Consider the following 13,893-nt stretch of genomic DNA (forward strand, 5'->3'; position numbering starts at 1 on the left):
TGGGCAAACATCAAAAAATAAGTGGTTTGCCTTTTAACATGGAAATTAGGACAGCTGTTAGTTTTTGCTTGTTTAATCCCAGAAGGCAGTGGACTCTGAGTCATTGAACACATTTAAGACTGAGCTAACCAGCTTTTTGATTGACAGAGGATTCAAACATTATGGGGCATGGGCAGGAAAATGGAGCTAAGACCGCAAACAGATCAGCCATGATCTTCTTAAATAGGACTGCAGCCATGAGGGAGGCTGAATGGCCTTCTCCTATTCCTATTTCTTATGATCTTTCAATTGATTTTGACTCAGCTTCTGTAACGTGACATGTGATCTGACTTCAAGCTTCATTTAACTATTTCTTGTACAAAACAGGGAACTTAATACTAAAGAGCTGTTATTTAGTCGTACATCTATGTTCACCTTGTTTTTACAACATGCTTGTTTGAAGATAAAATTAATTCTCAATGTAAGTAAAACACTATTGGAATCATCACCAAAATCTAGAATTAGGGTCACGGTTTTAGCAAGAATATTATTAAGCGGGATAGGGTTCAGACGAAACAGAATGTTGCCAGAAATGGAGTTTTGATTTATAAGGAGAGGCTGGATAGGCTGGGACATTTTTCACTGGAGCATAGGAGGTTGAAAGGTGACCTTATCGAGGTTTATAAAATGTTGAGGGGTACAGATAAGATGTATGGCAAGTATCTTTTCCCTAGGCTGGGGCATAAGTTTAAGGTGAGAGGAGAAAGATTTAAAGAAGATACGAGGGGTAATTTTGTTTTTACACTGAGCGAAGTTTGTGTGTGAATGAACTTGCTGAGGAAGTGGATGTGGGTACAGTTACAACATTTAAAAGACATTTAGCGTGAACAGGGTAGGGGAGTCCAAAACTAGAGGGAATACTTTTAAGGTGAGAGGGGATTTAAAAGAGACCCAAGGGGCAACTTTTTTCACATAGAAGGTGGTGCGTGTATGGAATGATCTGCAGACAAAGTAGTGGAGGCTGCAATAGTTACAATATTTAAAAGGCACCTGGATGGGATTATTAAGAAGAAGGGTTCAAGAGATATGAACCCAATGCTGAAAAATTGGATGGGATTAAGAAAGAACATCGGGTTAGCAGAAGGATCAAGAGCATGACAACACAGATTTAAGATAGTTTGCAGAAAGTTAGGATCTGGCATGCACTGCCTGAGTGCATGGTAGAGACAGATTCAAATTTCAAAAGGAAATTAGCTCAGGGTAAGGAGAGAGAAAACAATTGCAGGGCTGTAGGGAAATGGTTTGGGACTGCAATGTCCAAGGTTCTGACCAACTATTCTATGACTCGAAGTAAAATGGGCTGTCTATTTGTTATCACTTTTTGCACCATTTTTGCCCTTGCACAAACTCAAGATGTACTCTGAAGCATCAGTTGCAAAATGCTCAGAGCTGAGTTGCTCATTCATCTCACTTACCCAGTCAGCATGGGTCAGATACTGCAGCTTATGTGTTACTAGAGCTATAGTTCGCTTGTCTTCACGGAGAAATTTGAGGATTCCTTCCTGCATGAGGTGATCACTCAAGTGAATATCCAACGCAGAGAATGGATCATCCTGATGGGGAGAGAAACAGGAGAAATGTTGTGCTTTCATAGAAACAGACAAATACTTTAAACAGAGAATATGTTTCCTGTACTTGGTGAAATTAACAAAACGCTTGGTGAGATTATAAAGTAGGAAGCCATTTATTGCCTTATATCTCAGGTTGATAAAGCTGTTTAGATCACATGACTTCTAACTACTCCACCCCCCACACCCTTGCCACAAGATACCCAACATGCCTTTCTTCATGGTGGTAGTTTTCTTACGCCAACCACCAATTAGAACAATGCTTGACTGCCAGTCAGACAGCTCTTTAATCCATCACCATTATCTATTTTCCCAACCCTATTGGTTTTGATCCTAGATTTCTCACTATAATCTGTATTTCTTGAGGGCTTCAGGAGCATATGGGAGAGAGTTAACAATAATTCTATCAGAGATAAGAACTGCCCTATAGGACATAATACACTATTGCCCTTTCTGGGAAGCACAAACATAGGAATAGGAGATGGTTAGTTAGCTCTTTAGTCTGTTCCACCATTTATACCAATCTATGCCTCAACTCAATTTCAAACATTTGAAACATTGATCCATATTGCTTGATACCCTAATCTCAGAAAAATCTGAAAGGCTCAAGCTACCCAAGAGCCAATGGCTTTTGCTTTGGGGATTGGGGTGAGAGATTTTGAGAGTTCCACTAGCCTTTGGGTAAAAATGTCCATTCTAATTTTTCTCTCAAATTGGCTAATTAATCCTATTCTTCAAATTATGCCTCTTTAGTTTGGAATTCCCCATCAGAAATAATATCTTTTAGGTATCAAATTGATAAGAACCTCTTATCATTTATAAACCTCAATTAGATCAGTCCTTAACCATCTAGCCACAAGAGAAATTAAATCATATATATGCACCAATTGTTCACAATTTAATCTTTTTAACTTTAGTATCACTTATGTAAACCTCCAACTATTGCACAAGTCCAATTCCTTGGTTAGTTTAAGGCCAGCCTTGTGTAGTTTTCAAACATGCTATTGTGTACTGTCCAAGCTAAACAAAGCATCAAAACTTTGCAATTTTGGCACAGCTTTTCTAATCAATAAACAAATGGCATTTTCCAAAGCTGCTGGGGCCAATTATTATATTCTGCTTGTTTCCCTAATGTGATGCAGAAGGACTGCCACAAAGTAAATGTTAACTAATTGTTAGGTTCTCTGGCATTTCCAAAATCAAAGGCTGTCAAACATTCAGGGCAATGATCCATTGGTTAGCAACAGCTTGCCCAGAAGACTTTCCAAAGATTAATTGACTACCACATGTTGATTCTTTTGCTGAGTCAGAAATATAACACTAAATGCCTCACAGCATCTGCTGGACAGACAATTGCATATATATTTTTATTCCCACTACTGTTGAGAAAGTTAAATCGGGAAAAATGACCCAAATGATGGGGTAAAGGTCCCATTATCTAAGGAGGAGCAGGAAGCTCTCAATCTATGAAAGGATTAAATTTCTTTAAAGGATTCCAGTACAACACCCATTCGAAATAACACAATCAGACAGCCAACTGGGAAATTGTGAAAAGAGGATAACACCAAAGATTTTGTATAATTTGATCAACAAAATAGCTAAAAGAGACTCAAAGCAGGGAATCCCCAATAAAAAAAAGCATGATTTATTACCAGGAATACTGTACTTGTGTTTTGATACAGGGCTCGAGCCACACTGATTCTCTGCTTCTGGCCTCCACTCAGGTTAATTCCCTGTGCCAGCAAAAGGATCACATTATTAACATAACTATATTTTGATGCAGAATGTTTAAAAATATTATTTTACATTATTTTACATTTTCTCTCCATACTTATAGAATTATTGAAATAGCACTGCCATGATCCAATAAGGAGGCTTGGTGAATTATACCAAATGGACAACTAAAAACACTGAGCTAATATACTGGTAATGAGAGGGCAATTCTGAAACAGAAATGGAATCATGAGCCCTAAGGTTATACTCAGGTAAGGGGTCATATGTTCATTACCCAGCAAAATCTCTGATGTGTAAAAGCTAGAGGTTATGTGTCAATGGTCTGATGGTGATATGAACACATAATAAGCTTACACGAGGATATAGTGGACAAAACACGAGGTACCACACAACCACAGTGTCTGTGATCCAACTAGTTATCAACAACCATAGTTCTTACTCATGTGTACACAACGTTGCCATTGCTGGCTAATCTTTTAGCATTGTAATTGCAAAAAGAATGGAACTCTAAAACACAACAATCCAACAATTGTGTTTGATAAATCCATCCCATTTCCACATAGAGGGAATAGGATTACCTGGTAATCTAAGTTGTTCCTACTCATTTTGATCCTCTGCTCTTCATTAGAATTTTACATTCACAGTCTGATACATTCAGCAGGATTGTGTACTGAAAACAAATGCTTTTCGTCTGACTTCTTCAACCGCTGCATCCAATTCCACAGTTGATAATTTTCTAAAATTAATTTCTGAGCTACTCACAAAAGCCAAGCATTGTAATTCATGTGAAGGCAAACTTAACTCCATGTGGGTTAGATTTAATTTTGGTGGTAGTACAGAACGAGCAGCTTCATATCTATCAGTGGATACTACTGCTCAAAATGGGTGCCGCACCAATAGAGTCTTGATATAAATTAAGAACGTAGGAGCATTCACTTTTGCTTTGCTCCATTCAAGACATGATTTAATCTTGTGGATAGAATGATTTGTAAAAGATAAGACATTTCCCAGTGTTTACCCTCTCTCCAATCTCAGTTTGGTCTCCAAATGGTAACAGGTCAATGTCAGGCTGAAGGGAGCAGGCATCAATGACAGCTTTGTACCTGAGTGGGTGAGAAATGAAAACAGTGAGTGCCACAGAATGCTTCCATCTAAATTAATCATAGAATCGTAGAGTCATATGGCACAGAAATTGACCCTTCAGTCCAAAAAGTCCATGCGGAACAGAATCCCAAACTAAATTTGTCGCATCTGCCTGCTCCTGGCCCATATCCCTCCAAACCTTTCCTATTCATATACTTATCCAAATGTCTTTTAATGTTGTATTGTGTTCACATCCACCGCTTCCTCAGAAATTTAATTCCACATATGAGCCACCCTCTGTGTAAAACAATTGCCACTCATGTTTATTTTAAAATCTGATTCTCTAATAGTACTCACGATTTTTGAATGAGTGTAGGGCATAAACTTTGGGGCCAATCCAATTGCAAACATGAGCATTGCAACGGGTAACAGCAGAACATAAAGACAGAATGTTAACACAGAAAGATACATAAATGTTTGATTCTGTTTAAGGAGAAGAACCAATGTTAACAACTTATAATTGATCATTTACATAGAAAATGGTAGACTGGCTGGCTGGGTAAGCATAAAAGGGTCTTAGTCTCGTTGACACAATGTGTCAAATGGAGACCCGCAACAGTCTGTGCTGGGAACTCAAGTTTTTTTTACAATTTACACCAAGAATGTAGATGAAAGGAGAAAAGGCATGATGTTTAAATTTGCAAATTACACAAAGATGAATCAGCAAGTACACTGTAAAGAGGACATCAGAAGATTGCGAGCAGTTGTAGATAGAATAAATGATTAAATAAAGTCTAACAGATGGAGTATAATGTGGGAAAAAATGAGGTACTTCACTTTATTAGGAAGAATGAAAAAGCAGAGTATTAATTACATCAAGAACGACTTCAGAATTCCGAAGTGCAGGGGAATTTAAATGTTTTAGAGCATGAGTCAGAAGTTAAGACGTAGATACAACTCTTAATCAATGTGTCTAATGAAATGCAATTCCTCATTAAGAGAGAAATTGAATGTAAAAGTGAGGATGTTAAGCTTCAATTATACAGGACATTGTTGAGACCACATCTCAAACACTCTGCAAACAGTGTTGATCTTCTCATTTAAGGAGGAATGCACTGGAGATTACAGGATTGATACCTGGAGGTTAAGGGATTGATACCTGGAGATTACGGGATTGATACCTGGAGGTTATGGGATTGATACCTGGAGATTACAGGATTGATACCTGGAGATTACAGGATTGATACCTGGAGGTTAAGGGATTGATACCTGGAGATTACAGGATTGATACCTGGAAGTTATGGGATTGATACCTGGAGATTACGGGATTGATACCTGGAGGTTATGGGATTGATATCTGGAGGTTATGGGATTGATACCTGGAGATTACGTGATTGATATCTGGAGGTTATGGGATTGATACCTGGAGGTTATGGGATTGATACCTGGAGGTTATGGGATTGATACCCGAATAAGAGGGTTCTCTTATGAGGACAGGTTTGACTGCTGGTCTTGTTTTCAAGTGAGGGGTGATTTGATTGAGCGTATACATTCCTGAAATGGTTTTCACATGATGAGCCCATCAGCATCAAAAGCTCTCACACTCAGCATTATCATGACTAAGGCTGGAGCTGACGGGTGGAAACCAAACATCCTGAGGACTAAGGTCCCAGCATTTTGGTATGGACGGGGTGGCTTCAGCTTTAGGGGGTCGATGGTGGGTGGGATGTCTGAAGCAAGAGCAAGGGGAACATTCCCCTGTCCTGTGTCTAGTCCCTTGATTGTGCACAAACTGGCACAGACTGAGGGACTGCCCCCATTCTCCCAAGTGTCTGCGTGGGTTTCCTCTGAGTACTCCAGTTTTCTCCCACAGTGGAAACATGTGCAGGTTAGGTGGATTGGCCATGCTAAAGTACCCATAGTTCAGGGGTGTGCAGGTTAGGTGCATTAGTCAGGGGTAAATGTAGAGTATAGGATAGGGGAATGGATCTGGCTGGGTTACTTTTTGGAGGGTCAGTGTGGACTTGTTGGGCCAAATGGCCCTGTTTCCACACAATAGAGATTCTAAGTGACCACCTGCCACATTGGCTTACCACTCAGCTAGGCTGACACTATTCCCTTAACCTGGAGGGGAGATCATTACAGCCCATTAAAATGGGAATAAGCCCTAAGTGGTCATTACTTAACTGTTTGAGGGCCTCAGCTGCGCTTAACCCAAATCCTATCGCAGGAAAGGTGGACCTTGAGGCCTGCTTACTCAGAAGTTGAGATGTAATGTTGAGGTGTGAACAGGATATCAGTGAGGCCTCTTCTGGAGTACTATGTACAGTTCAGGTTGCCCTGCTACAGGAAGGATAGTATTAAGCTGGAGGGGCGTTCAGAAAAGATTTACCAGGATGTTACCAGGAATGGAAGGTTTGAAGTCAGAGTCAAAACGTGTGGTGCTGGAAAAGCACAGCTGGCCAGGCTGCATCCGAGGAGCGGGAGAGTCAACATTTCAAGCATAAGCTCTTCATCAGGAATGGAGTCTTCCTGATGAAGAACTTATGCTTGGAATGTCGACTGTCCCACTCCTTGGATGCAGCCTGACTGGCTGTGCCTTTCCAGCACCACACGTTTTGACTCGGTAGGAGATTGAGGGGTGGCCATATAGAGATTTATAAAATCATGAGGGGTATAGATAGAGTGAATAGCAGGTGTCATTTCCCTAGGGGATTTCAAGACTAGGAGGCACATTTTTAAGGTGAGAGGAGAATATTTTAAAAAAGGACATGAGGGGCAATGTTGTTTAAACAGAGAGTGGTTCATGTGTGAGAATGAACTTCCAGAGGAAATGGTGGATATGGGTATAGTTGCAACTTTTAAAAGACATTTGGACACATGCATGAATAAGTACTGTTTGGAGGGATATGGGCCAACAGGTGGGACTTTAGTTTGAGATTATGGTTGACATGGACTGGTTGGACCAAAGGATCTGGCTCCGAGCTGTATAACTCTATGACTTACTTCAGGCAGAGTGGGGAAGGCAATAGGTTTCTGGGAACCTACCTGAGTAAACTGCCTTTCTACCTCCAAGCCCTCGTCCTCCCCTGATGTTGAGATATAGGGTGATCCATTTGAACGGGAAGAATAGGAAGGGGACTTGTTACATGGAAAGTACAAGTCAAGTTGGGTAGTGAACAATCTCAGAGTACAAATAGACTACTCACTAAAAACTGTGCCACAACTCGGCAAGTCTATAAAAAAAAAGCCAACTGAGCACTCCAATTTATTGCTAGAGGGATAGAACAGAAAAGTCGAAGTTACACCAATCCTGGGTTGAATCTTATTTAGACCAGACTTATACAGAGGAACTAGGAGAAAGTGAGGACTGCAGATGCTGGAGATCAGAGCTGAAAAATGTGTTGCTGGAAAAGCGCAGCAGGTCGGGCAGCATCCAAGGAACAGGAGACCATTATTATCTGAACGACACGGATGGGGAGTATTTTGTTGGATAATCGAATGTTTGGATAACACAGTTTAATCAAGTATTGGGACCTTGCAATCTTGACGGATAATCCAAAATTCGGATAATTGAATACCGGATAATTAGGTAGTATGGTGTGTGGCTATGGGCTATCATTCAGTTTGTTGCTTTTTCTTTGACTCTTCAAGGAGAAAGACCATCGGACACTGTGTTCACGAGATCCGGGATGCAGCATTTATTACTCATCATGACCTGGAAACTGAGGTGCAAACGTTGTGCAAGTGACAGTGAAGGTAAAATTCCAATACATATCAACTTGCCATGGGATGCATCATTGCAGCATTTTCCAGGCTGTTCTTTTCGCCTCGCCCTAAGTGAAAGTAGCTGTAATTACCTTTGCTTTATAAAGGGACTCCCAAACGTGATGTTTTCTTCCACTGTTGTATTTAGGAGCCAAGGCTTCTGAGCAGAATAAGCAACAGAGTTTCGGTTTCTGCTCAAAATTGAAGCAAACAGTTACATCATTCCAATAGAAACAGCAACTTCATTACATTTTTCAAAACGCACAAAGCAACTAGGATAGAGTGGCCCTGAATCAAAACAGTCCATGACAGATTATTACTCTCATTGTTTACATTTTGCAACGTTTGGAATCACTGCGTGACAGACAAAAACAAGGCCAATCATTGCATTTATATAGTGTTCTTTTGTCCCCCAGTTCTTTTTTTTTGGTTGTTATTTCCTCCCTTTTAAGTTCCTTGTTCTAATTTGATCTGTCTTCCCTTTTCCAAATCAATCTATTTCGTAGTTCTCGCTTCAGATCTCATGCCCTAGACAGACGGAGGTACATTACTTTTAATCAGGAGTGGGGAACGCAAGGTCCAGCTCATTTCTCGGCCCCTATCTCTCATCATTGATGACACAACGTGATTTACAAATGCAAAAGGCTTAACTGGCTGAGAGGAAAGTTCAGTGTCACGCCACTTAGGAGGGGTCTGAAGTTGGAAGATGGTCGTCGTTTGAAAAGAGCAGGGATCACCATGCCATCCACCGCTGCGATGGAGCAGCGGAAACCTCAGCACCAACATGGGCATGCGTCCACGGGAAACGGAGAAGACTGTCTCCACCATATCCTCAGCTGCAGGGGGACGCTTTGATAAAGTGGATAAGAACCCATGGTGCCATACCACTAGATGTATTTTAGGATCAAGTGGGTGATATTTTCCCAGCCTGTTTCACTAACCCTTCCTTTAATTGCTTTGGCCTCTGATCAGATTTGAATGTTCTTATTTCATGTGGGAGACTGTCGGCAGCATAGACCACGTTCTCAATGTTTCTGGATGACCTTAGTACGTGCTGAATGACTTTTCTCTCTCTGATAGAAGGTGAATTGCAGAGTTGTTTGCTGAAGAGGTGCGCAAGGGAAATGGTGCTGCTTTAATCATGATCTTGCTGCCATGCCAGGCACTCAAGAGCCCCGAGGCTCAAGATGACCTTGGCAGAGTTTCCCTCCTAGCTCTGGATGCAGTTTCGACTGCAAGGAAGTGGTGTTTCTGGTCTTCCACCTCCTCCCATCCCAGATCCCTTTGTACTGTCATGTTGTGCAGCATGCAACAGACAACTACAATCCAAGACCACAATAAACCCTGGCTGGCTGCTATAGGAGGGCAACATGCACTGACTGGTCAAGCCAATGGTAGCACATCTTCACAATGTCAATGGCCTGCCCAGTGCATGTTAGCGAGTGGCTTTGGCTATAGTTTTTCTGTGTTTGTTGGCTGAATATTAGGATCCACCTCTCCAGAGTGCAATACTCATGCCCCAGCAGCCATGGGATGTTGGTCTAAAGAGTTGGTACACCTGGGACTTTCGCAGGATGAAGGAATCCCAGATAGCTGCTCAAGAAGCGGGAGCTGTCTGCACTATGAGGACATGATGATCTACCAGTCATGTGATGTCACCCCGGTCCACAGCTGATCGCTGGACTGACCAGATCAGAATGACATTATCCTTCAGTGAAGTTATAGAACTCCCACTGAAGCCCTGAAGCCTTCTGTCATTGTTGAGCACCGTGCAAATACTCAAGACCAATTGCCTGGATACTAGATTTGACAAGTTAGAACTATGATGTAAGACTGAACTGGTTGGAGCACTTTTCTCTTTAAAGGAAGGATAAGTAGCAATCTAATTGAGGGCTTCTGAAGAGGCTTAGTAGTTTGGCATAGACTAGGACATGCCACTTGTACGGCATCCAAAACCAGTGCTCATAAATCTAAGACAATCATTAATAAATCCAACACCAAAGTCAGATGAAACTTCTTTGCCCAGAGAGCAGTTAGAAAGTGGAACTTGCTTCTGTAGGAAGAGGTTGAGGCAAAAAGCATAAATGTATTCGAATGGAAACTAGATGAGCACGTGTGACAGCAAGGAAGACAGAAGATCTACTGGGAAGGTTAGATAATAAGGGAGGGGGTTCTTGGAGTACAAGCATCGACCGAATGGGTCAAATGGCCTGTTTTTGTGCAGACAAGTAAATTCTTTGCATGATACGGGTGTCCTGGTAGGCCATTTGAAATTCATTATTCTGATTTTAGGATTCTCTCAAGCAACTACATGGATGTTTGAAACTAAACTAGATGCACCTTATGTCTTTTCTCTCTCCTTGCCTGTGTTTCTATGTTTTAAATGTACCAGAAAAAGTCCTTTGTTTCTTTCCTTCCATTCATTCTTCCATCATCTCTTTCAACATTATCTCTGCAGAGGTCCAATTCAATGTATGTGCCTCCCTTTCTGTAAATGGCAGTCCAATTGCTGAATGAGAAGTTACTACGATATTAGGCATGAGTAATCCTGTCCTGAAGTTTAATTCACTAGCCTTAATCTTGCAGCAGAAAGCCAAAGTACAATTATTTCTCATTATTTTAACTGTTTGCTATGGACAGTTTTAGTGTCGACAGACAGGAGGCTGGAAGAACACAGCAAGCCAGGAGGTAGGGAAGTCGACGTTTCGGGTGTAACCCTTCTTCAGGATTGGGGTGGGTGTAGGGGGAGTTGCAGATAAAAGGGTTGGCGGGGGCAGGGTGGCCAAGTGGGAATAGGTGAAGACAGGTAGAGGGTATGACCTGGTTGGTAAATGGGAGGAATTAATCTGGTTGGTGGAAGGGAGGGAGAGGGGCTGTGAAGGGAGTTGGGGGATAGGAAGGGAGGTTGCTTGAAATTGGAGAACTCAATGTTGAGTCCTCCAGGCTATAGGCTGTTCAGACAGATCTTGAGGTGTGGTTTGACAGGCAGGAGACTGGAAGCTCCTGGAAGCGTACTTTAGATTACAGCATCTGCAGTTTTTTTGTCTCTAACCATGGACAGTTTTAGCACAAACCTCTTTGTTTTCAATCCCCAAATACAATCCTGGGGGACTCAATGGCTTTAGAAACTGAAATGACAGGCTAATAAAAGTGGAGCTTATCACTTGGAGGTAGCATTCCTGCCTGCAAAACAGTAGATACAAAGATCAGACTCCACTCCAGCTAAGTCCCGGTAAGAGAGACCCAGCTCCATGTACAGGTGGTGAGCAGTGACAGACCGGTACAATGAAGCCAGTTGTACTGGTGCTAGCCCCAAGCCCAGATAAAAGGAAAATTGCACCAAAACACATGGGAACTCCACCACCTGCAAAGTTGCAGTCCAAGCCATGCACCATCATAACGTGGAACTATAGTAATGTTCCTTCACCGTCACTGGGTTAAAATACAGAATTCCCTCCCTAACAGCACAGTGGACCAGATTGACCGTGAATGATCAAGGAGGTGGCTCACCACCACCTTCCAGAGGGAATTTTGGAATGGGCAGTAAATGTTGTCCTTGCCAGTAATGTTTTAAGAGGAAACATGTTTGGCACTTGACGGCTAGAGATCTTACCTGAAGTATGTGAGGATCCCACACACATACAAATTTGAGTTTGATGCCAGAGGCAGGATTACCCAGTGTCATTGCAGTCTCTACCCAAATCCCACCCAACAACATGGACAGAGATAAAGGGGAATGTGGCCAATGTCAATCTAAATTAAATAGCCCTCGGGCCAAGTTGAGTGGGGTATGACTATTCATTTCCATGGCAGTCACTGGTTGACTTCAATCCTTAGAAGGCATCTAATGGTGTGAACATACCACTGCTTGTTCTGCAAAGGACACTCTGAGCTGTTGTGTGGTTTCCCTTTTCCTGGCACTCCCTTTAAGCGGCTGCTGTAGATCTGTCATCAGACATCCAACTTGATTGTCCATTGTCTGACGGACAGGCTGTTTGTTGATGGGAATATGATTTCCTTTGGCTACATTTTACTGAGGAACACCAGCATTATGGATCAGATTTTACATAATTCTTTGTGGAATGAGAATGAGGGAGGGTGGGGGTGGTGGAATCATCTACACTCGGTTCAACACCCACCAACATTGTATTCCAGCTCGCTAGCTCAGATTTGACAGAATCATAAACTTGCTGAAGTCTGTCATTCTTACCTGGACCACCCCCTTCTGGCCTAGCATCCTTTCTACATCCTGAAGGATTGCTGAAACTGTCAAAGATGGACATTAACTACTGTGCCTGCCATGCATTAATTTCAGGTTAGGCTGAATGTGATTACAATGAACAAACTCCACATGCCAATACACACTCGTGACGACAGAAGTGGCCTTTTGCTGAAGATCAGGAATGGCTTTGACAGAATCAGGGCCATAGTAGCCAAATTGCCGAGAAACAAATGGTATGAAAAAAGGAGGAAGAAAGGAAAATGGCAGAAAATGCAATGATTAGTTACAAGTGTAAAAAGCATTACCACTGGTGTGATGGTTATCAGGATGAAGTGTCACTAGAAAAACAACACATGACACAATTAGTGAACTGGCAAAGAGTAAGATAGAGTACCTCCCAGTCACCTCGAACACAGGGTCAACCTCATGTGCACTGAAATTCATGGTAAATCCAAGTTAGCAAAAGAAAACTTGATTGAAGCAGTAACTGACTTACTTTTTAAAAAAAAAGTGCAGTCTGAAGCTTTTTTGCTTTTGTTTTTTTTTATCACTCACATGGATACACTGCTTCTTAAAGGGCGCAAGTGAAAATGGAACGAGACATAATGCATCACTGCAAAAAAAAAACCCCTGGTAGTGACCTGGAACGTTTCTTAGTCTTAGGAGATGACTATCAAGGAAAGTACCAGGTCTCCCTTCCCAACCCCTTGAGCTGCTTAATAGAACGTCACAAAATCAAAGCCTGGAATGGTTGAAAAGACTGATTGTGTGAACAAACAGACACCCTTTCCTCTGGCAGGTGTAGACCAGAACAAAGGGATATAACAGTAAAATAATAAAAAATACTTAAAAATTTTAAAACATTCGCTGTAGTAGAATTAAAAATAGCCAGGTTATTCCAGGGTGATATCAGGAAGTTTTTTATTGCCTAACCTGCAATGGGAAGCTGAAGACTCTCCTCCAAAAGGCTGTCTGAAATCAGTCAGGCATAGTCATAGAGTTATACAACATGGAAACACACCCTTTGGTCCCACCAGTCCATGTTGACCATGTTCCCAAACTAAATTGGTCCCACTTCTCTGCGATTGCCCCTTCTCCCTCAAAACATTTCTTATTCCTGTACTTATTTGAATGTCTTGTAACTGTATCTGCAACCATAACTTCTTCTGGAGGTTCAATGCACACATGAACTGCTCTCGGTGTAAAAAAAGTTGCCCCTCATGTCTTTTTCAAATCTTCCTCCTCTCAATTTAAAAGTATGCCCCCTGGTCTTGAAATTCCCCACCCTAGGGAAAAGACACCCGCTATTCATCTAATCTATACCCCTCGTGATTTTACAAACATCTCTAAGGTCACCCCTCAACCTCCTACATGCTAGCAAAAAATAAAGTCCTAGTCTATCCAGCCTTTCCTCTATAACTCAAACTCTCCATTCCTGGTAAGATACTGGTAAATCTTTTCTGAACCATCTCGAGTTTA

General features: G+C 41.7%; 1 protein-coding gene across 4 annotated transcripts in view; it reads right to left on the reverse strand.

Annotated features, from left to right (window-relative positions):
* LOC122561588 (ATP-binding cassette sub-family C member 9-like) overlaps positions 1-13,893 on the reverse strand; it is a 200,061-nt gene that overhangs the window by 63,800 nt on the left and 122,368 nt on the right. For 3 of the 4 annotated variants that reach the window (XM_043713430.2, XM_043713427.2, XM_087999685.1), the window contains exons 19-23: positions 12,809-12,847; positions 8,285-8,383; positions 4,360-4,444; positions 3,260-3,340; positions 1,455-1,592 (exon numbers count right to left, since the gene is read on the reverse strand). In XM_043713430.2, the coding sequence (XP_043569365.1) occupies positions 1,455-1,592; positions 3,260-3,340; positions 4,360-4,444; positions 8,285-8,383; positions 12,809-12,847 (442 nt within the window). The remainder of the gene's footprint in view (positions 1-1,454; positions 1,593-3,259; positions 3,341-4,359; positions 4,445-8,284; positions 8,384-12,808; positions 12,848-13,893) is intronic. The other variant, XM_043713429.2, reaches the window with a different exon arrangement.

This window comes from Chiloscyllium plagiosum, unplaced genomic scaffold (assembly GCF_037043375.1).
Source record: "Chiloscyllium plagiosum isolate Xiang-an unplaced genomic scaffold, Cpla_swu_hap1 HiC_scaffold_23, whole genome shotgun sequence".
Classification (NCBI taxonomy): Eukaryota; Metazoa; Chordata; class Chondrichthyes; order Orectolobiformes; family Hemiscylliidae; genus Chiloscyllium; species Chiloscyllium plagiosum.